We start from the raw sequence: 25,748 nt of genomic DNA on the forward strand, positions 1-25,748 counted from the left end.
TTCTTAGGAACTTGACATGAACAACACTGTTAAGCTAATAAATAAATTTGAGACACAAACTTGGTGCATGATAAAACATAGTGAAGTAACTAGTTTGGCTAAACTCAAATCTTCTATTTTAAATTAATTCTTTTACAAGTAATTTATGTAAATGTATCTTTAATTATATAAATAATTAAATAAAAATAAATAGAGTAAGTGGTCGGGAATAATTTTTTGTCCCTTCTTGTTTGGTCTTTGGTTTTAAGGGCAAGTAAGGTAACACAAGTCATTGACTTCCGTTTCTGTCCTTCGAGGTCCACTCCTTCCCTCCCCTTAAGTGAATAAAAAGCTGTAATTCAGACTCATTCTCCTCACAAATCTTTCTTTCTTCGCTACTCTCACAAATTTTCAGACATACAATCCAACAAATTCCAAAACCTCTCAACATATTCCATCCAGCTAGCTGCGCAAACTGATCCTTTTGTCTCTGGTTTTCTCTTCAAATGTGAAAGACTTTGCCTAGAAAAATGATGAATATGTTCTTCCCTCGACTTCTTCCTTATTCTCTTTTCTTTGCAGCTTGCTTTGTAACTTTTGTCTTTGGAGCTGCTCGATTGCCAAATGATGAAGGTACGAGTAATTCACCTCAATATCTCTATGTCAAATATCTTCGTTTGTTTCATTCCATAAATGATAGTTTTAAGTTCGTTTGATAATTTTTTAATTTTCAATTCTTTTTGAGTTTTCAAAATTTGGTTTGGGTTGATTTTGATTCTCAGTTTACATTCTTCAGAGAAGTGAAAACAGTTACCAATGCACTAAAAATTAAAAATTAAAATGGTTATCAAATGAACCTTAGGGAAACAGATATTTGCGTGAACTTGGTAGAAACTTTCAATCATATGAGGTGCACTCTGTAGTTCTTGTCTATGCATCAAAATTTTTTTTTACTATTTTGTTGAGCACGATGTTAATTTGTTGCCTTTTATTTTGCGTATATGCAGTGCAAACTTTGGAAGCCATAGCAAAGACATTGGGGAAGAAGGACTGGGATTTCAATGGAGACCCAGATCCATGCAGCGGCCAACTTCCATGGACTAATTCAAGCGCACCCGACGGATTTCAGAATGCCATCACCTGTACTTGCTCCTACAAAAACTCCACCGTTTGCCATATTACCAGCATGTAAACCTCTCTCCCTCTCTCTCTCTCTCAAAAACAAACATTCCCGACTCAGAACTGAGTGAGATTAAAGGGTAAACTGCCAATTTAGTCTTTGAATTATCACCTTAGTGAAAATTAGGTCCCTAAACTATTTTTTCAGAAAAATTAGTTCCTAAATTATAAAAATCTGCCAATTACATCCCTAATGTATATTCGAAGCTACTATATTCAATTTTCCGTCAATTTAAGTCACGTTACTTACATGTGATACACATTGGATAATAGATTGGTTGTTTTTCATAAAGAAATAGTGTATGAAGTTAACTTTGGAGGATAAATTGGTAGTTTTTCAAGAAGAAATAGTGTAAGTTAACTTTTGAGGGTAAATTAGACATTAAATTCACAACCTATATGAAATGTTAAGGGCTTATAGACGAGAAAATGATGGTGTTACTCTAAAGTGTGTCAAATGACTTAAATTGATGAAAAATTGAATTAAATAGCTTTAAATATACTAGAAGGGATGAAATTAGCAATTTCTAATGAATTTAGGGACTTATTTTACCGAAAAAATAATTCAAGGACCTAATTTTCATTGAGGTAATAGTTCAGGGACTAAATTGGCACTTCACCCAAGATTAAATATAGGCGTCTCATTTTTTTTAATTTCGATGATTAAATATCGGTTCTTTTTAAGAATTTGATTAAATATTTTTTACACAATTTTATTAGAGGTACATTTGATTATATTGGTGCATTTGATTTTATGGTACATTTTATTTCTTGGTACATTTAGAATCTAATTTTTTTTATACATAAGTATTAATGGCTTTGTTTTTATTTTTTATTTTTTATTTATTTATGAAAGAAGAGACTAATTAAATATAATAACTGAAATAAAAAGTTATTTTTCGGTGATAGTGATGAATTACTTAAATTAATGTTTTTAATAAAACTACGAATTTGAATCACATTATTGCTAATTCATTGTGAGACTTAGAGCATTCCTCCACCCCTATCGTTTGTTAAAAATAAATAAGTAAAAAAATAATGCTGAGAATTTAAAATTCCTAAATATATATATATATATATATATATATTAAATGAATAAATAAAATGCTAAGTTGGCAATTGATGAACGCGTCTTCATCAAATTTTGTAAAAAAACATATGTTTAATCTAAAAAAGTTGGAAAAAAATGCAGGAGATTCTAATTACTCATTTTTGTTTGTTTCACCATAAAGAACATATCGTTAATAAATATGTGTATGAATAATTGTATGTTTGTTTAGTTCTCTTGTTTGAGACCCGTTGTGACTATAAAATGTTACTATACAACAAAAAGAGTTGGAAAAAGGTTGTTAATAATAGATTACTGAGAGAAATAGATGATTCTTTGTTTTCAACATGAGATTATAGCGTTAATAAACACCAATTTAAGCACTTAATGTGTCACTTAGTCCATTTTTACTTGTAAGTGAGAGGTTTTATGTTTGATTCTCGCCAAAGGTGTATTTGAACCATACTATTGCTAACTCATTATGAGCCTTAGCCCACTTTCTCATGTCATAATATAGATAATATCATTTATTAAAAAAAAAAAACCTTAATGTGATAAAGATAACATAAGTTGGAAAATAAACGTTTGGTTATATAGAATTGTCATTGATTAACTTATTTCTTAAGCCATTAAAATTGCTCATTATATTTTTCTTTTCTGGATAAACAGTTTGCTCGTTGTGTGTGTGTTGTTTTTTTTTTTTTTTGAAAAGGTAGTTTTGCTCGTTGTGTTTTGAACGAATTCCATCTCATGATATATAGAACTATTAAGAGAAAAAGAAAGAAAAAGTTGAGAAAAATAAAGAAAAAGCAACGTACAGATTAGGCGTCTTTTGTTGTGAAAGGTTGACAAGGATAAGATCAAAGTTTTTCAGTCTTTGTTATAAGAATAACATTAAAAGAAAAAAACAAGAAAGGTTTACGTCCACGTACCATCCAGTGACATTGTATAATATCTACATGAAGACTTTTTTAGGGCAATAAAATTCAATGAGCAGAAAATTTTGTAACTATTCGGTATTCAAGTGAATAATTTAAGTGTTATAAAATAGGTGAGGGAATACGGAAAAAAAAAAAATTCATTCTCCATGTGTAATATGATATTTGGTATGCCGCTTGAAAAAATCCCTTCTCAATGAGTTTTTTCTCCTACAAAGAAAATTAACTATGCATGTAAGAGAGGAGAATAACTTACATTGAACAATTTTTTTTTTTATTAAACAAAGCTTCATATAAACACAGCTTTATAAAATTTACGTTGATTCATATATTTAATACGTGTAAATTCTTCTTAGCGTGATATATATTATTATATTAAAAAAAAATCGTTTTATTTATTTATTTATGACCCCACGTCTATTTGCTATAAGTATCAATCAAATTCACTAAATGTCCCCAAACCTAACCCCATGCCCATGAAACCTCCAAAATAAAGTAGGAATTATAAGGCCTAGTGTGGGCCTCAGCGAGTTGTCTATTGGCAACTTGGCACGTCGTATTCACTCATTCAACCTTATGTCGGCCAAGTAGCTAGGCCAATTGATTCCAGTTGGATTTGAGGGATGTTAGTTTAATAGCACAGTCGAGCTCGTTTGTTTCTTTATGATTTTCTCACGCCCCGACCCTAGCTTCGGAGAGAATTTTTAATGCTTCGAGAATATGGTCCGGTATATTAAGTATTATAATATAAGTATTTGGATACATGAAATCTTTTTGTATCACTTAAATTATGACACTTAGTATATAGAACATTTTTCCTAACACACACTGAAAATTTTGCCTAGGTTCGTGGTGTAAAATTTTTGAAGCTCTTATTGTGTATGTAAAGTAAGTAAATGTTGCTACTGTTTAGAGATATGAAAAGTGACTAGCGCTCATCTTTTTCTCTTCGTGCACATTGTTAAATTCTGTTTTTGACGAAACAAGGGGCATGAATAAAAATAAATTGAATCAAATTTCTTAGAACTATAAACTATTCTTGACGTGCAAGTCAGGATTGAAAATTTCGATTTCGACCAATTCAATTTTTGTTGGAACAAAATTATGATGAAAATTGGTATACATCTTTAAATTCCCAAATGGGCTTTGGCCGCCTTACACTAGAACGGGCTTAGCCGTCCGTACACTAGTTGGGTTTCCATCTTCCAATACTTTACCCCTCCAAATTTTTTATTTTTTCTTCAACCCGCAACCAATCGGAAGTTTTTCTTGATCTAATAAGAACTTCTTGTGCCTTGAAATTCAAGAAAATGCAAAAAGACTAATCTATTTCTCTTATTGAATGAACAATGAAACATTCAACCCTACCATGTACAACAATTCAACTTATCTGCAAAATCGAGTTATGGGATGTGGCCAATTTGCTCAATTTCTCTAACAATGTGTTTCTGATCTGGTTATGAGCCAGCATAGATGTTCCATGGCATGCTGAGTTGTTAGGACTTGGTATTACCGCTGTGCTGTATTTAGGCTTGGTTCTTGCATACTTGATCAACGTATAATTGTACGTAGTCACCATGATTCTTGTATACTTATTATACACATACAACTTTGTATCGACAAAGTTATTAGTTACAAAGTTAATGAAAGAATGATTCACAGTGTGCTTGTAACAAATACACATTTACCGTTTGTGTAATTCCTCAAGTTTTATTCTTTCTAAAGAACATTGGACATTTTCCTTCGGTTTTAAAGTAAGAAAACCAGTTCCTTCTTCCTATTTAATTCCCTGACCAAAAGTAAGCATTTTCTGTGATAAATTAGTGTTTTACTTGTTCTGTGGCAGCTTTTCCTTTTAGTCACAGTATAGATGCGTAGTGGATATCTGTTAATTTGCAACTAATCTTTGAAACTCTGTTTTCCGATGAAACACAGAGTTCTAAAAGCCCAAGATTTGCAAGGAACACTCCCACCAGAGCTGGTAAATCTCGCCTATCTTCAAGAAATGTAAGCACATTTTAACCCCTCCAAGTTTACATTATTTAAAGTAAAATAACTATGTGTCGTGTAAATGGTTTATTCTAATTTCATATATAGCTTATCTTTATTTATGTTGTCAGTGAGACAATAACTGGTTTCTTTCTTTCTCCTTCAGCGACCTCACCCGCAACTACCTGAGCGGTACCATCCCTCCAGAATGGAGCTCTCTTCCACTTCTGAACATGTACTGTCTTCTCTCAAACTGCATGCATTTTTGTGTTTGATGTTCATGTCATGTTCTTATTGCTTTATTTGGTCACTCCAATTTTCTTCAGCCATTTCTTTCTTAAACTATGAATCTACTACATTGGGTTTTGTTCATGATGATGGGCTTCCGTGGTCATGAGGCATTTGAATCATAAATATTGAATCGAACACATAGGGGTGTATTGACGAACATGTTAATGTTATTGATCCACTTGCTTGATAAAAGTGATCTTAAGACTACAGTTTTTGATGCAGATCCCTTGTTGGAAATCGTTTGACAGGTTCTATCCCCACAGAGCTGGGAAACATCACCACTCTGCAGAGTTTGTGAGTGTTGATTGCGCATTTGTTTCTTGCTTACCCCATTTGATTCTATGATGATCCTAAATGATGTTTTTTTAATCAATGGAATTGAATTTGTTTGTATAGGGACATCAGTTTCAATAATTTCTCTGGACCTCTCCCTCGGGAGCTTGGATCTTGGGCCAACATAAAAAGAATGTAAGATCCCTATTCAAATTTTACCGTGTTAAAAAGTATTTGGTTTATTTGGAATTTTCTTTCTTGTAGACAAATTCTGGATGTTTTCACCAGTAAATCATCTACTTCTTTATCATTGATATAATTGTTATATCTATTTCATACTTAGGCTGCTTTCCTCAAACAACTTTACTGGGGAGTTGCCAGAAACATTTGCAATGCTTACCACAATAAAGGACTTGTAAGCTTCTGTGGTTCTTTCTTCTTAAAGGTTTCCTGATCACTTGTACATTCTTTTTACTGCTTTCTGATACTAATTCGTAGTATTTTCCCTTTTCTAATCATTATGCAGTCGGGTTAGTGACAGTCACTTTTCCGGGCAGATACCTGATTTTATTAAGAACTGGACAAATCTTGACAAACTGTGAGTGTTTTTCTTTTGTGTGTCATCTTTCTGCTATTTGATTCTGAATTTTATCTCTAATTCATATGTTATGACTCGTTGAAACAGATTGATTCAGGCTAGCGGTTTGACAGGGCCAATTCCTTCTGGCATTTCTCTTTTGACAAACTTAACTGACTTGTTAGTATATCCCGTCTCTATTTTTAAATACAAAACGATTAGCGAAATGCGTAGTTTATGTTCATGGGCCAATTTTAACATGCAGGAGAATCGCTGACTTGAGTGGACCTGAATCACCCATTCCTTCGCTTGATAAGATGAAAAACATGAAGACACTGTGAGTTAATGGTTCCATGACACACAATTTCTGTCCGTACCAGAAGTCTTCTGTAAACTCAAAGCCTTGGTGTCTGTTGCAGGATGTTGAGGAATTGCAACCTTACTGGACAGCTACCTCCATATCTTGGGCAAATGACTGAATTGAAAACTTTGTAAGTACAAATGTATTCGTCCCTATTTTTTCCGACTTCAGATAAAAAAAATTCTTCTAGATGTGATTCTACTAATTTAAGGATTGTTAAAGTGACTTAGACAATGTTGGAGGGACATTATGTTTCTGTATTTATTAAGAGAACATCTCTTTCAGATGACATTTCCCTCTCTGCAGAGAGCATGTCTAAACTGCATTTGCTATTTGTTTGTGCAGAGACCTCAGCTTTAACAAGCTGACCGGAGATATTCCAGACAGCTTTTCTAGTCTAGCAAATGTGGATTATATGTAAGCAATTGGAATGACCAATATAGTCCTTCTTACATGAAATTCGCTTGATAAGCTGGAAGTATTTCAACTCACGATTACTATAATTATGAGTCACAGGCTATACTGCAATGAAAATGAAAACGGCTCTTCTGCTCAGAAATGAAATGTTTAGTTTATTCATTAGAGTCATTAATACTCATGCAATTAACTGACATAAGGTGATCACCCTTAGGTGTCTCTTTCAAATGGAAGTAATGATCAAATGCACCCAGAGTTGGCAAACTCAAATTTTCAAACCTTCACAAAGAAATTCCTAAGAACAAACACTATATTCTTTACTAAGTTTTTTTGTATTCATTATTTTTAGATTCTTAACTGGAAACTTGCTGACTGGACGTGTACCTACTTGGACGAAAAACAGTGTGTAAGCTTCTCTTCCAAATGCTACTCTTTAGTTACTAAGGAAATTTACGCTGTTTTTTTTTTTTTTTTTTACTAAGATAGATATAAAACTATTATATCAAAAACTTCATTCGAACCATGTTAATGCCTACCTCTTTCTCCTCACCCTTGTTTCCTTTTGTACTGACATACTACATCTGGAAAAGAATTTGTTAGTGCTTCTTTGATTCTGGTTTATGAAACCTCAATGAATATGAGGACTGGGAGGAAGATGATTAATAATGAAAATGAAAGGATGAAGAAAATCACACAGAATGTAGGTCCTCGCTGCTCTGCAGAATGCAGTCGAGGAAAATCCTTCTTAATTTGACATTCTCTCACTCTCTCTCTCTCTCTCACAAGTCGTGCAAAGAGAATATTACCATTAGCAAAACACAGCCGGATCCTTGGACATCACAAAGTGATCTCAACCACACATCTAACTATTTTCTAGGATCATCACACATGGCATTATTTACCTTACATCTTTGAACCTCACACTTGGCAGTGTTACAACTCAAGTGAATGCACACTTAAGCTCATAACTTATTTCACTAATTCTAATCAGCTAGAGAATTACAATTCAACAGAATTTGCATCATAGCTCTTTTTGTGCAGTGATCTTTCATATAACAACCTCACCATAGGGGATCCAAATTGTCAACCACGAGGCGGCCTGTAAGAATGTCTTCATTAGCTTGAAGTTAATCTGTTTGTGTTATGTGGAGAAAAGCTTAACTTTTCATTTGTGTTAATTTCTGCAGTAACTTGTTTACAAGCTCGTCAAAAGGCAATAGTTCGTAAGTTCAAATTAATCGTCTCAAAGCATGCACCTATAAATTTAATTTGGTATCCAACGGTGTATTATGTACTAATTTTTTTTGCAACTTCTCATTTATGATTGCTGACAATTTCTGTTCCTTGAATTATTCTATTAGGACAACTGCTTCATGTTTGAAGTGTCCAAAACGTAAGCCGAGTTTCTACACAAATAATTACCTTTATTTTCTCGGTTCATTCTTTTTTAGTTTTCCTCCTCAATGCCTACTAATCTCCATTTTCTTTTTTCATAGATTTGTACTCTCTCCATATAAATTGTGGTGGGAATGAAGTTACTGTCCCTGGAGAGAAAGATACAGTATATGATGATGACACATATTCAGCTGGACCTTCATCATTTTACCGGAGCAGAACATATTGGGCATTAAGCAGCACCGGTTACTTCCCTGATGATGACCACCCTACGGACACCTTTATATCGACTAATGAAACTAGACTCTCTATGACCGACCCTCAACTGTACATGAACGCTCGCCTTTCTCCCATCTCTCTAACTTATTTTGGGTTTTGTCTGGGAAATGGAAACTACACTGTAAGCCTCCATTTTGCAGAGATAATGTTTAGAAATGGCTCAACATATAAAAGCTTGGGAAGGCGCATATTCAATATTTACATTCAGGTAACTAATCGCATCCACTTCCATGTATACCAGTGAAATATTCTAATTTTCAACAAGAATTGTTTATATTTTGGTCGATTCGAATGTTAACTTTCACATTTATAATCATGAAATTAAAGCAACTAAATTAGTATATATACATGTATATATTGCAGGGAAAACTAGAGGAGGAGGACTTCAATATCATGGATGAAGCCCGTGAGTTTGGTGATGTAGTCATAAAGAACTTTACTACTCTTGTAACTGATAATACATTGGAGATTCGTTTATATTGGGCTGGGAAAGGGACGACAGGCATCCCTCTTAGAGGAGTCTATGGTCCTCTTATTTCAGCTATTTCAGTAAACCCAAGTAAGTTTTTACTAATCTGAGCTTCGTCTAATTACTATGCGTTGACCATGTGCATTGATATATCTACTAAATTAAGAGATCCGACTTCAGTTCTACATGGTTCTTCTTCTTCAATATTTCCTTTCCCTTGTATTTCCGCATAAACTAGAAAAATTGCCCGCACTTCGCTGTGGGTTTTGAACAACCTGAAAATTTACAGGTAAAGAAGCAATCATTTACTGAAGTATAAAGAAAATCTTAACAAAAAAGTGTAGTGCGAAAAATAAATGAAACCCAAAATTTCTTGATTAAAACTAAAAACTTGAAAGCTTAAGAAAACCCCATGAATCCAACAAAGAAAAGATGCAAACTTTTGCATTGGCAAACCATTCATGAACCAAAAATGATATCTTAAATGAAACCCATGAATCCAACTGAAAAACGCCCAAATTTAAACGAATCAAGACAAACAAAATATCAAACACGGTTCATTGTCTCTCTTTGAATTTTAAATCACATGATATATTATCGTCTTAACATTTCATAAACTCATGCATTACATAAAAAATGATATCTATGTTAAAATTACTTGGACTGCTTTATCATGGTTTAAGAAAGCAACCCCAAATCATAGTATCTACATATTCGTTCAGATTATCTAAAACACTAAAACAAAATCCTCACTTCTCACTACATGTTTAAGATACATGAGCCCATACAAACCGCTTCACCGTTCACCTATACCCTCAGTGCTATAAATCCAAATAAAAAAACCAATAAATAAAACTGGCTGCGAACCAACACACGCCAACAAAATAAAGATACGCTTGAATTGTTAATCAAATCAACACACACAAAAAAAAAAAAATAAAAAATAGCGCGAGAAACAACAGCAAGCATACCCAGCAGCAGCAAGCAGGCACATCCTGTCACACATACACACATTGAAATTGAATGCACTTTCATACATGTGTTATCATAAGGATGCAAATTAATTGCTACATCTCGTGTTTATTAATTTTTACTCTATAATAAAATATAAATCACATACATACTCCAAAAACAAAAAAGAGAATGCTGGAAAGGAGAAATTAGAAAATCATATTGAAGAGCCTTCCATTGTACATTAATGATCAAACTAATGAATGTGATTTGAGAAACAAACCTCTTTTCGGGTGTGACTGATCAGATCCTGCTCTTGCATTGCTGGTTCTACACAATACACAAAATCCCAATAAATAAATAATAAAAAAAATTCACCAACAAATAAAAAAAATTCATCTTTTTCAATCACTTTCTCATCCAAATAGAACACATACTGAAAAACGATTAATCGCCTGTATGGGGGAACAGCCTGCTGATACCCTTCATGGCCAAAGCCGACACAATCTCCTATAATTTCCTCATACTTCGTTTTTCTTTGACAATTTACAAATGCAAAATTTGGATGATGCAGTGGAAGATCATGCTACAAATTCATACACAAAACTCACAAAAAGAAAATCTGAACAGAAAAACCATTTGTAAATTGAAATCCTTACTATAATCCTTGGTTTTTTTACACAAAAATAAAAATAAAAATAAAAAAACAGAATCCTCGATTTTTTTTAGAGAGAGAACTGGAATTGCACAGCTAACCCTCGTTCAGGAGAAGTGGTGGTATTCTTCAGTCTCTCTCTTTCTCTCTCTCCATCCCTCTCTGCAAGCTGACGGCTCTCTCTATCTTTTCATAGGTTTTTTTAGAGAGACAAAATTACCCTCCTATCTTTTCATAATTACCCTCCAACCCAGCCCCAAATCAGATGGCTTTCTTGCAAATAAGGTGAAATCAAGGGGCATTTTCTTGAATGTAGCCATGAACATGCCAATCCCCCTCCAACTTTAGAATAGATAATGCTTCTGTGTTTTTGAGACAAGACTTGAAGAAATACTCTCTTAAATTTTCTTATCGCATAATATGCTGTATTTTTTTTTTTTCTAGGTAACATGTTGACGCTTTTAAATACAACAAAATTCAACTTCAAGGATTTTTAATATTTACATGGAAACTAACCATTTCACTTGAGGAAACATTAAAAATTTACAACCATCCAAAGAAAGTTTGTTCGAGGGATTACTTCATATACTATCTACTTATTTAAGGATGCCTCAAAGACCGGGTTCAATCTTCTGTTTCTGTGTGCATTAGATAGTTGGTTGAATAATCCACTCTCATATCAATTACATTTACATTTATTCTAATTTAAGCTACTCTTTCTTTTGGCAGACTTTGTTCCCCCGACAGAATCTTCTATGCCTGTAGGTGCCGTGGTTGGAATTGTGGTTGGAGGAGTCTTCATTGTACTACTGATATTTGGTATTCTTTGGAAGAGAGGCCTCCTAGGACAAAAAAAGACATTGGAGGATGGTATTAATTTGCAGTTTATTCTGTTGTACTGGTTTTTCCTTTTTGTTTCTCCATTACTTTTTCTTATCGAACTTTTTTCGTGACTAAGAACAATATTTGTGCTATTTTTTGCATGGTTCTCATGCACATTGACGTGCATACACAAAGACAGTAATTATTTAGATATTGAGCTTTCCGGCACTTTGATGTTGCTGTAATATATTTATCGTCCAGACTCATGATGCAGAGTGTCTACCTATGGATCCAATTACTAGTTAAATTCTAGAATCATGCACAAAATATTAAGAACTAAGAATGCTATTGTTCTCAAAGTTTTCTTCGACACAATTTCTTATGAGTTTTACTTGTTATACAGATTTGAAGGGTGTGGACCTGCAAACTGGTAAATTTACCTTCAAGCAACTCAAAGATGCCACAAGCAACTTTGACAAAGCCAATAAGATTGGTGAAGGTGGTTTTGGTTCTGTTTATAAGGTATTCTTCAGAGCCAATATTTATTTATTTATTACATTTTTTTTTCTACTTTGATACTGTCCGTTCTAATGGAAGTTAATTTGCTCCATATAGTGATGAGAGTTTGACTATCTTTCTCAAATGTAGGGCGTTCTAGCTAATGGAACCGTAATAGCTGTTAAGCAGCTTTCTTCCAAATCAAAGCAAGGGAATCGTGAATTTGTTAATGAGATTGGCATGATTTCTGCTTTGCAACACCCTCATCTTGTCAGGCTCCACGGATGTTGTATTGAAGGAAATCAACTATTGCTTGTCTATGAGTACCTGGAAAATAATAGCGTCGCTCATGCTTTGTTCAGTAAATATCAATCTCGTTTGCCAAAAGTTCATTTCATTCATATAGTGGGCATAAAAGATCTTATGCACTTAAAATATGTCCTTTACAACTAACTTTGTTTAATTTGGCAAATTGAAGGGGAAAAAGAAAGTCATTTGAAGTTGGATTGGCCAACAAGGCGCAAGATTTGCATTGGTACAGCAAGAGGTTTGGCTTATCTTCATGAGGAATCAAGATTGAAGGTCGTTCATAGAGACATCAAGGCTACTAATGTTCTGCTTGATAAAAATCTTAACCCGAAAATATCTGATTTTGGATTGGCCAAACTTGATGAAGAGGATAATACACACATTAGCACTCGTATTGCTGGAACTTAGTGAGTCCCTACACTTTTATTTATCTTCTTATTCTCTTGTTTTAATCTTTTTCCACCTTGAAAAAGGAAGATAGAGCAAAAGGAAAGTCTCTAACTTACATAATTTTCAACCTAACCAAATCCTTGTTGTTCAAGAAATTTGAAGGGCAGATATGTTCTTGCAATATAGTTGTATTACTGATTATCCCTCTAACTATTGGAAGTATTCAATTAGCAATATTTTTACTAATTATTTTAGCTCAATATGGGTTAATGATATGATTTCATGATATTGCAGTGGATATATGGCGCCCGAATATGCAATGCGGGGTTATCTGACTGATAAAGCAGATGTCTATAGTTTTGGTATTCTTGTATTGGAAATTGTTAGTGGGAGAAACAACACAACTTACCGGAAAAAGGAAGAAAGCTTTTATCTTCTTGATTGGGTAACATGAATCTACTACTTCCTAATTTAACTTCAAAATTTCTTAATATGCCTTATATGTGTGAAAGTACATTTGAATCGATGAAGTTTAATCCAAAGACATAATTTATATTGCTTTTGTTACTTCCATTTTTTGTAGGCACGACTTCTAAAAGATCAGGGGAATTTGATGGACCTAGTTGATCCAAGGTTGGGATCAGACTTTAATAAAGAGGAGATGATTGTTGCAATCAATGTGGCTCTCCTTTGTTGCAATGTTACTTCGACAGCTAGGCCTACCATGTCTTCGGTTGTGAGCATGCTCGAAGGAAAGACTGTTGTTCATGAGTCGGTCTCGAATCCAAATGCTGAGAGTATTAAGATTGATGCAATGAGGAAACATTTTCAATCTAGTTTTGGAAGGGGCACGGGTGAGAAACAGATAGAAATGGGGTCAACTGAAGGGCCATGGACTGCTTCGTCTGCGTCTGCTCATGATCTGTATCCCGTCAATCCTGATTCAGATTACTGGGAGAACAGAAGCGAGAGAACTTGAGCTGCACGGTTATCAGTTTGACTCAACCTTAGCACACTCAAACATATCAGCTAATTAATCATTTGTATTTCCTTTATAACTATTTGTTGGTGTGAATCAACCATACAGTTTGGGAATGTGATCATATGATTGATTCCTTGTGTAATTGGGATTCTTATTTCCTATTTTATAGGACCTCTTGTACCACGATCATTGGGAGTGGTACTAAGAGGAGAGGGTTATATTATGTGGATGAAGTGGTAACGGGCCGAGTTAACCAAGTCTGCAGTGGTCACAATAACAATATCAAGCAAATTTGGCTATGACATTGTCAATTAGGACATGCATCCTTCGTTATTTAGAAAAAAAAATTACTTTTGTCTTTATTTAATGGCGTTTCAAACTCTAATTTTTAATATAATGATTGCATTCTTGCAAAAAGTCATCGTACTTCTTATCATTTGAGTTTCAATAAAAGAATAGTGCCTTTTGAGTTAATTCATTCAGATATTTGGGGCCTTCACCAATAGCAACTCACCATGGTATTCGTTAGTATGTTACGTTTGTCGATAATTGCACTGGAATGACTTGGCTCTATATTATGAAACAAAAGAGTGATGTTGGGCAAATCTTTCAACTGTTTTATCGCATGATTGGAAGTCAAATTTCCCTTTTGTCCTATCAAAGTTCTTTTAGGGTTTAATAGCCAAGTACCATCCACCCATAAGCAATTTTATGTCACCATGGATGTCACGTTTTTCGAAACAGAGATGTTCGTCATCACTAATCAAACCCACTCTACTTTTCAGGGGGAGTTGTGTAGTACAAATGAAGAATACGGTGGGTTTGATGTCCCACTTGAACGGGACAGCTCAAACAGCCCATCTGATGGATCTGGGCCCAACAACAGTTCTGGAGAGACTGAGATGGCAGATTTAGATTTCAGCAATAATTCAGGCTGAGTTTCAAGAGGAGTGGGCCACGGCATCAATTCATGCAAGCCAGCATGCAGCCCAGTAATGGACCATAGCACACCGATCCAAATAAGCCCAGAAATGGGCCACGATACCACTAGTCAAACAGGGCAAATTCCAACCCACCTTTGCTTTTGATTTGAGTGTTGGTGAAGAAGTCCAAGTCGTGTAAGATTAATTTCGAACTACGTTTATTTTGCCGTCTGTCACTCTGTGCCATTCGTTTGCTTAATGTGGACGTGCACTTAATTTCATGCATGGTTTTTTTTTTTTGAAGTTTTTCCTTTTGATTTCTTTTATATCTTTATGTAAGTGTCGGATTGTCTGAAGAATATGACTTTTTTCTTTAATTTATTGTGTTGCCGGTTTAAACGCTCCGATCTTTATATTGTAACTTAGATTATTAATAATAAGATCAATTGTAATAAATAAATTAAAATATATATATATATATATATATTCTCAAATCAGAAAAAGGGCTATTTTTTTCGTTTTCAGATGGTGTTGGACACAATTTATTTCTTAGAAACTTGACATGAACAACACAGTTAAGCTAATAGATAAATTTGAGACACAAATATTGATTTCTTTTCTAATAAGTTCGTCACTTAGACATTCTACATAATTAACATTTAAATAGGTGGCCAAATTATATCCTAAAGATGTTGATATATTAAATACATGTAAATATTGTAGTCAAATTCATATTTGTATCATAGATGGTCCATGAAATTGACAAATGCATCAAAATGATACCTGAAATTGAAAATTGATCAATGTCGTCTGTGAATATGGAGATTGTTGTCGGTGGCTGAGTTCAAAGAAGAAGGAGAAGATGAGGATTGTTAGTTTGTTGTTTTTCTTCATTTTACCTTTTAAAATTTTTGAAACACTTTCTTTAATCCATGTGTCATCAGATTATTAGAGTGTAGAGTCTTATGTGTGTCACATCAACACATAATAGATTTTTTTAACAGAATTTAGATAGAAGACAACATTGATTTGCAACACCCATATTCAGGGATAGAATTTAGATAGAACACAATTTGCAGAGAAATTCCCATGTAACAAAACAGATCCATCAAGGATCTTACCATGTAAGGTAGACCAACCGCAAATATGTTGAAAGAAGAAAATCAATGACAAAATCCAGCGTATCAGAAGGTAAATTTGGAAAGTTTCTGACCAAACTCGCCTGATCCAAAGCCCTATAACCTAGGGAGAAGACAAAACCTTGCAAAAGAGGCAACGAAGAACAAGCCTAGCACAAGAAGGCTAGGGAGTAAAAGCTCTCCACATAAATACGGGAGACAGGCCCTATAGTCCTAGGACTCCTTGTCAAAATTAGGCTTGGGTGAGTGGTTTTTCGAAGGGACAAGGATCGTCTACCCTCCCGTGTCCTCTTGTTTGTGTGGTCACGATTAAACCACGTCAATATTTTATATGAAAGAGATTAGAAAAGCATTATATGAGCATCACAAAAACATGTGAGAGTCGAGAGTGATTTTTAAATCCTTACTTGGTTTAAGTCATTTACAAATTTTTTTTACATGTCTTTTACAATGCTTATACGGTGTTTTTGTAATCTCTCATATCTAGCATTTTATAATTCATTTTTTACTAATTTGGTCTTTAAGTTCACAGGGCTAGAATCCTTCCCCCAAACATAGCTCAAAGGACTCACGCCCTCCAAAATATAGACAACAATACAACAATTGACATAAGTTTTTGTGTTGTAGTGAATTATTATTACATGCGCCGATGCAGATATTAATATGTAGATAAATTATGGGAAGTGAATTCTATATGCTTCTTTTCGTTGCACTCTCTTTTCATTTTTTATTTATTTGAATTGAATTTAGAAGAATTCAGAAAACAAAGTAGCCCAAAAATGATCTATGTGAAAATTATTTCTATAAACTCTGTACACATACGCACACAAAACAATTAATGATGTTCCATACCAAGTTATACAGTCAACCAACTGATAAACTGGAAAAAAATGATTATAATGATCGCATCCAATTCCTATCAATGACTTTATACTTGGAGAACTAAATATTAATATTATATACAAATTATCTTAGTATTGTTTTTTTTGTAGGATCATATATGTTTTTAATTATAAATTTTTTTTAAAAATTTTTTTACAATGATGATATATGAATGATGAATTGAAATATAGGTGATTCAAATCTTTGAAAAAAAAAATTATGAAATGAAAACCACAAAAAGTTGTGTCAAAATACACACACACACACACATTTAAGGATGTGTAGCACTAGGTGTACATGGCATCAGGTATACTTATTTTTTTTCATATTAATAAATTTCTTTCGTACCTCGAAGTTTTCTAAAAAAAAAAAAAAAAAGAGGATACTATTAACCATGAAATTGATTAGCTGAAGAAAATACAAAGGATACTACTAAGCTTACTAAAACAAGGTATTTTTCTCCTAATTAAAAGCTTCACATCCATCTATAATAGAGATATGCGGTAATACAACTATACTGAAAGCAAAATTATATCAAGATAAGTTAAAATATAGACTCACAAAGTTCTAGCAACATGGGTATTTATGTGTGTTTTAACCCATTCATCAAGTTTGGCCAATAAAAAATCAGATATCTTTGGATTAAGATTTCCAAGTAGCATATTAAGTAGCATTGATATCTTTATAAATGACCTTCAAACTTATTCCTCATGGAGTTAGGCGAAACCTTTCGCTATACCAACACAGATCTTATGCCTTCGTTGGCCAATCTAATAATGGGCTTAACCTCGAAATGTGCTTGCCTATAATTGTTGGGTCAGCTTGGCTCGCCTATTCTCAAGTACAATTGTAATCCTATTTTTGGATGAAGCAACTTCAAAATTGAATACTAAAGTTAATATTGTATCGTGATGTACACATGACACTAGTATTTATATTCTATTTTATGTCTTCGTGTTGTGCTAGAAATTGGTTAAGAGAGGCTGAAATGGAATTAACATGCTCATTGAGTGAAAGGTTCACTTCGAGAAAAAGTGAAAATCTAATAGAGAATCACTTCCAGTAAACTTGAATCTAAAAGGGTGTAGACAAATATGCATATTTGTGCTCTAAATTTACATCTTACATTAAACCTATTCTTTATGAATGTCTTCTTTAAAGGTGTTGGATGAGCATAACTAATTTAAATAAAGCACGACATGACATGATGCCGTTTAAATAAAACTTGACATAACACAATCCCTTAGAATGAGTAGCTAGAGTCGGCTTAATATTTAGGTGCAATGGGCTAGGGTTGCACGATAGGATGTGGGTGTTACCCATCTAACCCTAACAACACTTTGATTGCCACTTAATACTACGATCTAGTGGTATTTCTCTTCACTTATAAATGAGAAGTCTTAAGTTTAATTCTCGCTAAAAACAAATTTGAATCACATTTTTGCAAACCCCTTATTCTAGATAATAGTGTTTGTTTAAAAAAAAAAAAAAAAGGAAAAAAAAATACTTTGATTAGAACTCATTGACATGTTGTAGGGCAGCATTACAAATTAACATATATAATTCATAAGATCATTAATTCCACCCTTATCTTTAGTCGTGTTGTTGAAAATCTTTTTAGAGAAAAATAAAATCTTGATCACACAAGTTATCCAAATATCGATATTCTATCAATTTGAGATAATTGAAGCTCTAAGATCATCTTCAACTGAAGGAGGGCAAGATGACTCGTTTTAGCCCTTTGGTCATTCAATAAATTAATATTTTAATGAACAGTGCATGACTATATTTCTTACCATCTCCAACTGAGGGCCAAAGCGCCATAGTGCTCGTTGTAGCACTGTCACAAAAAACCGTCTCCAACCGAAGGTCAAAAGATTATAGTATGGAATGTGAAGAATTGAAATAAAATGAGATAAGATAATATGAAATTGTGAAAAATACGTGAGAAATGATGTAGGAAAAAAAAGAGTGGGCTGAGACAAACTCTAAAGTGGGCTGGGCAAAGGGAAAATAACAAATAATAATAATAATAATAATAATAATAAGTGGCTAGCCAACAGATGGCCAACCAGCTAGCCCTTTAGCGTTTTTTTTGTCCTGTGAGGTTTTTTGACCTAGTCCTCGATTAGAGATGATTTTCGAACTATTTTCAGTTCTCTGATTCTCTAGATCCTTCGGTGAAGATGGTCTAAAGTCATCCTAGTTAGCCCGTTTTGCTCTTTGGACTGAAGTTTCCCTTTATTTTCTTGCTCTATGATTGGATCCCTGTCATCACTGGAAAGTAATTTTGGCTTTTGCGAATAAAGTTAGAAAATTCACCGGGTTTGGAATTACGGGGATGAATTTAAAATGTGTGAATGTGTCAGACGACCACATGGCTCTTTACGCAAGTTGAATATGATTATATTATTATTATTTCTTGGCACGATAATTTACTTATTATATTGTTGGATTAATTCCCAGTTATGGCATTCCATAACTCCTATCCTAGCTGTCAGCTCAAAACCGTGGGCTTGACCTGCGGATTCAATTCGAAGTCAAAAACATCATGCTTCAACGCATTAACTGGTTGATATGGAGACCAAAGACGTTGGACCAAAAAGTTGTTAATAATGGAAACAGATGAAAGTGGTCTAGACAAACAACTTTTCGTAGGTACGTGTTTGCATGCAGACATGAGAATTAAGTAATTAATTGCTGGAAAATGAAAGGACGAAAAATTCCATGATGAAAAGTATTCATGCTCCTGAGTGGATGCTGACCTGGGATTTTCCACATGTAATATTGGTTGGAGAAAACTGCACGCATCCGAGTCATTTCCACATGGATTCATTGCATTCATACAGGTTTAGATCCTATATCACAATATAAAAGCAAACAAAGAAACAAATCAAAGTTAAAAAGTGTAAACGAATAATTGCAGAAAAATATCCTTAAATCGTGTGGTACATTACAATAAAAAAAAAAAGAAGTTATCGGGACATTCCATTCTTACAAATTTTTCAAATCGATTATTTTTTATATATCGTAACAGACGATTTTAACGTTTATAGTCGAAAAGAATAGTCATAATAAGTTTTTTCAAACCAGAAGATATCTCTTTATAAACCAAAAGTGTAATGCTAAGGAGACCAAAATTTTAAACCAAATTTACAAACCAAATGATGTATCACCAATAAAAAATAAGCATGTTAATCGACCCATAATTAATAATCTAATTATCTACAACCACATTATTTGGTTTGCAAATTTGGTTTAAAATACATATGGCTTGCTCTAATAAGTCAAGATATAAAGGGAATTTTAACGAAAAGCTCTCGATATTGTTCACTTTAACGAAAAACCATATTTTTACATTAAAAAGTCAATTTTGGTACTATTCAATTTACCATTGATTTTATCTTTATCATTAAAACTCAAATTTTTCAAATTTTTTTTATATTAGTTTTCGTTATTTTATATCCTGATAGAGATGTGCCTTCGTAATCATATGAGGTCAGTTTAATGTAATTATATAATTGATCATTACAATTGTGGATAATTACAAAAGAGTATAATAAATATGGATGTGCTTTCGTAATCATATGAGGTCAGTTTAATGTAATTATATAATTGATCATTACAATTGTGGATAATTACAAAAGAGTATAATAAATATAGAGGCAGATTCTCTGCCCTCTCACTTTCCATACCCACCTCTATCCTTCTGTTTGTGTGGTCACGATTAAGTCACGTTAACATTTTATATTACTATTCCTTTTTGTCTTATTATCTTTATAAAAAAATATAAAATGTTGACGTGTCTTAACTGTGATCAACAAAAGGGCACGAAAAATGCGAGGGCAGAGAATCTGCCTCCAATAAATATACACTGAGTTGCACATAATCCTAAATCAGTACTTAGTCCTGAAAACGCCAATAAGACATAGACCAGAAGATTCAACTTCTCGTCCTCGTCATATCAGATCAGCCTATTAAGCCACCGTTACCAACACCTCCACAATTTGCAGTGAAATTCCCATGTAACAAAACAGATCCATCAAGGATCTTACCATGTAAGGTACACCAACCGCAAATATGTTGAAAGAAGAAAATCAATGACAATCCAGCGTACCAGAAGGTAAATTTTGAAAGTTTCTGACCAAACTCGCCTGATCCAAAGCCCTATAACCTATGGAGATGACAAAACCTTGCTAAAGAGGCAATGAAGAACAAGCCTAGCACAGGAAGGCTAGGGAGTAAAAGCTCTCCACATAAATACGGGAGACAGGCCCTATAGACCTAGGACTCCTTGTCAAAATTAGACTTGGGTGAGTGGTTTTTCAAAGGGACAAGAGTTGTCTGCCTTTTCACTTTCGGTACCCTTCCGTGTTCTTCTGTTTTGTGTGATCACGGTTAAACCACGTTAACATTTTATATTATTTTTTTATAGAGATAATAAGATAAAAATAAATAGTAATATAAAATGTTGACATGGTTTAACCTTAACCATACAAATAGGAAGACACGGGAGAGCACCCGAAGTGGGACGGTAGACGATCCTTGTCCTTTTTGAAGGGATTGAATATTGAAGCACAGATGGTCATGAAATTATCATAAAATTTTATATGGAAGAGATTAGAAAAACGTTATATGAGCATCACAAAAACATGTGAGAGTCGAGAGTGATTTTTAAATCCTTACTTGGTTTAAGTCATTTACAAATTTTTTTTACATGTCTTTTACAATGCTTATACGGTGGTTTTGTAATCTCTCATATCTAGCATTTTATAATTCATTTTTTACTAATTTGGTCTTTAAGTTCACAGGGCTAGAATCCTTCCCCCAAACAAAGCTCAAAGGACTCACACCCTCCAAAATATAGACAACAATACAACAATTGACATAAGTATTTGTGTTGTAGTGAATTATTATCACATGCGCTGATGCAGATATTAATATGTAGATAAATTATAGGAAGTGAATTCTATATGCTTCTTTTCGTTGCACTCTCTTTTCATTTTTTTTATTTTTTATATTTGAATTGAATTTAGAAGAATTCAGAAAACAAAGTAGCCCAAAAATGATCTATGTGAAAATAATTTCTATAAACTCTGTGCACATATGCACACAAAACAATGAATGATGTTCCATACCAAGTTATACAGTCAACCAACTGATAAACTGGAAAAAATGATTATAATGATAGCATCCAATTCCTATCAATGACTTTATACTTGGAGAACTAAATATTAATATTATATACAAATTATCTTAGTATTTTTTTTTTTTTTGTAGGATCATATATGTTTTTAATTATAAATTATTTTTTTTAATTTTTTTACAATGATGATATATGAATGATGAATTGAAATATAGGTGATTCAAATCTTTAAGAAAAAAAAAATTATGAAATGAAAACCACAAAAAGTTGTGTCAAAATACACACACACATTTAAGGATGTGTAGCACTAGGTGTACATGGCATCAGGTATATTTATTTTTTTTCATATAGTCATGGAATGCTGATCAAAGTACAATGAAAACAAAAAATACAGAACATTTGTATATTGCTTGCAAGCAATTAGCTTCAGTTAGTCAACTCCAGCAACTTGATCAAGAAAGCATGTGCATAGAGCTGCGCAATTACCATGTCCACATACCCTGATCAGGAAATTTCCCATGCTTGGCTTATTATATACCAGTGGGTGACTTAATTATTTTAATTACGAGTGGGTGTACTTTAAATTAGGCCTGATTAATTATTTTAAATTTCATAATCATGGAAAACTAATAGCTTATTATATACTGCTGTCAAAATCGTGAGTTCGGTTGTTGGAAAGGTTTTTTAATTAAGCTGACTATGAGCTGCAAATAATATGCGTCGACACTCGACACTGTTTTGCCACAAATCGGTGTATTGAGCAAATAATACTAGTTACTTCCACAACAAAAAAACAGTTACAACTAATTATTTTTTATCGTCGTTTGTTAGTTCAAGTCCCGTGACCTCGTAATATTTTTATGAAAATTTTCATTTCCTTTGTCAACTAAAAAAAAAAATCTCTTTGTTTTTGTTGTTAAAAATCGGCTTTCCAATATTATAGAATTCCCACTTGATCAAACAATTGAGATAATTATTCGACAAAAAAAAAAAAAAAAAAAAACAGTTGCGATAATTATAATCCATCCATATCAACTATTTGCAGTTTTACTTAAAAACAATTATTCCACATACGTCTCAGTCATCTATTTATGATCACATGATTAAATTTTCACATACGTCTCAATCAACCATTTATGAATTAAAATCTTTAAATTGGATCCTTATGAAAGGGTGTCACTTGGGTGTGTCTGCATATCTTTAGCTGCATCTGGGCGGCCACCGGTATCGGTCAAAAAACAGGTTTTCAAAATCTTTTTTATGATATTTTTCTTCTAGAATTTGTCTTTGATTAGTCTTTTGCATGGACTATGTTCGAGGGAGCTCCCAAATTTGACCTCGACAGGCGTTCACTGTTTAGTAATACATAGTCAGTACAAATGTTTGTTCTGATTATCTGAACTACATATTAATAAAGCTCTCATTGTCAGCCAAAAGTTTATGAAATTACCATTCTAACCCTTTAATTAAAACTGAATATTTATAAGAAATGTGGGCATTAATGTAATTTCACACAACCATTTTTTTTTTTCTTTTCAAAGTCTCACCTATATGTGATTCTAACATATTTTTAACTAAAAAATAAAAAATAAAGCTATCTCCCCATCCCACGCTCTCTCTTCGTCTTTTCCTCTCTCCTTCCATTTTAAATAAAAAAATACAAAATTTTCACACATTTTGTGTGTGGCTATATGCTAGTATTCCACAGTATGATCCAATACTTTTTGGTAATTTAGGTCATGATAATTAATTCAATAACTCCCGCCTTATACCTATACAGCGAAAGTAATATAAGGGGCAGATTTGTGTCACCATATTTCTACACAACTTTTGATACTTGTTTTTGTGGGGCTCATTTTGTAATGTATTTTAAGTATCCAAATTGTCTATTTTTTTAAGTTTTCCTTCAAATATCATGTCTACCAAAAATCACCTAAATATAAAATCATATGATCGTTGAATATCTTAACAGTTTTATATTTGGTTAATTTTTTGTAAAGAATGATCTATGAATAATTTTCTGAAAAATAAACAGTTCAGATCATTAAAAATACTTTACGTAGTGGAAGCCACAAAACGGTTGTCAAAAATTGTGTAAAAAATGGTGTCACAAATTCAGTCCAAATATATATGTTAGAGTTTTTATTTGATAATGAATATCTACCCTTTTAATTACATTTTATTTTCTGTAGTATGTAAGAATGATTATGCTATTTACACACTTCTTTTTACTTTTTACACACTTGTTAATTTTTATCATTCGATCTTCTTCAATTAATTCGATCTAATGGCAGAAAGTTAAAAAAGTGTATAAAAAGTAAAATAAAAGTGTGTAAATAACAAACCCCATCTGAGAAACCATTAATGGACTGGTCTGTAATTCTAAATTTACAAGTTTTTACTCCCAAAATGAGGCAGAGCTTCGTAATTTTTAATTTTTTTAAGTTTCTGATTGACTTGGGACTGCGGTACGTACGGAATACAGTGCTTGATCTCAGCTGAATAGTCAATTGATCGTATTCATTCACCAACCAATCAACCTTTGCTTTTGATTGAGTGTTAGTGAAGAAGTCCAAGTCCAATAAGATTAATTTCGAACGACATTTATTTGGACCAGATTTCTCTCCTCTTTCAATTCTCATACATTTCTATTCTTTTTTATTTGTGTAGTCATAATTAAATAAAATTAATATTTTATATTATTAATATTTTTTCTTTTATTATTTTTATAAAAAAATTAATATAAAATGTTAACGTGATTTAATCGTGATCACACAAAACAGAAAAGGACAGAAGTGTATGGACGGGAACGGCAGAAAAACCTGATCCCATTTATTTAGCCTTCTGTCACTCTGTGCCATTCATTTGCTTGATGTAGACGTGCACTTAATGTCATGCACGGTTTTTTTGAAGTTTTTCTTTTTTATTTCTTTTATAAATTATGTAAGTGTCGGATTGTCTGAACAAAATGACTTTTTTCTTTAATTTATTGTGTCGCTGGTTTAAATGCTCTGATAATTATAGTGTAATTTAGATTATTAATAAAAGGATTGATTGTAATAATATATATATATATATATATATATATATATATATATATTCTCAAAACGGAAAAAGGGTTATTTTTTTCGTTTTCAGATAAATTTGAGACACAAATATGGATTTCTTTTCTAATAAGTTCATCACTTAGACATTCTAAATAATTAACATTTAAATAGGTGGCCAAATTATATCCTAAAAATATTGATTGTATTAAATACATGTAAATATTGTAGTCAAATTCATATTTTTATCACAGATGATCATTGAAATTGACAAACACATCAAAATGATATCCGAAATTGAAAATTGATCAAAGTCATCTATAAATATGGAGATTGTTGTTGGTGGCTGAGTTCAAAGAAGAGGGAGAAGATGAGAGCAATTCTGCCCCTAAAAAAATGCGCCAGCACTCAGCCTATTTAATTCACTCGATGAGCAGTGATATACCTCGATGAACAGTAACAGGCCAAATGAATCTCCATCCTTAACAAAAAATAGCCTAGTCAATTTTATTAAAGTATTATTTTTTTATTATAAAATAATAAAAAATAATAATTTTATTTTTAATTTCTAACTTTATAAAATAATAATATTATTATTAGTAAAAGGGTTCTTCAGATCCATGGGACCAAATTGCCAGCTGCAAATCCCTTCCACACCTCTTCCTTGTCCCCACCGCCATCCACCCCTACACTTCCCTTCCATTCCCACCATCGTCGCCCTCCTGTCCTTCAAATCCCAAGTAGACCTCAACAACAAGCTCCTCTACACCCTCAACGAGCTTCGACTACTGAATCTCCACACCAAATCCCAC

At 33.0% G+C, this 25,748-nt stretch overlaps 1 protein-coding gene and 1 long non-coding RNA gene across 2 annotated transcripts; one reads left to right on the plus strand and one right to left on the minus strand.

Annotated features, from left to right (window-relative positions):
- Positions 1-277: 277 nt before the first annotated feature.
- Positions 278-14,164, plus strand: LOC137741886 (putative leucine-rich repeat receptor-like serine/threonine-protein kinase At3g14840). The gene is made up of 24 exons (XM_088680157.1): positions 278-612; positions 987-1,167; positions 5,080-5,151; positions 5,300-5,368; positions 5,647-5,718; positions 5,821-5,892; positions 6,041-6,112; positions 6,224-6,295; positions 6,383-6,454; positions 6,540-6,611; positions 6,694-6,765; positions 6,981-7,052; positions 7,402-7,458; positions 8,094-8,153; positions 8,240-8,275; positions 8,414-8,445; positions 8,549-8,934; positions 9,090-9,285; positions 11,531-11,671; positions 12,027-12,145; positions 12,272-12,482; positions 12,600-12,837; positions 13,115-13,265; positions 13,404-14,164. Exons 1-24 carry the CDS (start codon positions 510-512, stop codon positions 13,797-13,799), a joined length of 3,024 nt encoding a protein of 1,007 aa, XP_088536283.1. The 5' UTR covers positions 278-509; the 3' UTR covers positions 13,800-14,164.
- LOC148693250 (uncharacterized) lies at positions 9,733-10,874 on the minus strand. Its single transcript, XR_015953531.1, has 4 exons — positions 10,602-10,874; positions 10,430-10,476; positions 10,167-10,190; positions 9,733-10,016 (listed from the first exon to the last, which is right to left on the minus strand). It is a non-coding gene; the product is annotated as an uncharacterized LOC148693250 (long non-coding RNA).
- Positions 14,165-25,748: the final 11,584 nt, after the last annotated feature.

This window comes from Pyrus communis, chromosome 11 (genome assembly GCF_041283825.1).
Source record: "Pyrus communis isolate YQ-2024b chromosome 11, ASM4128382v1, whole genome shotgun sequence".
NCBI lineage: Eukaryota > Viridiplantae > Streptophyta > Magnoliopsida > Rosales > Rosaceae > Pyrus > Pyrus communis.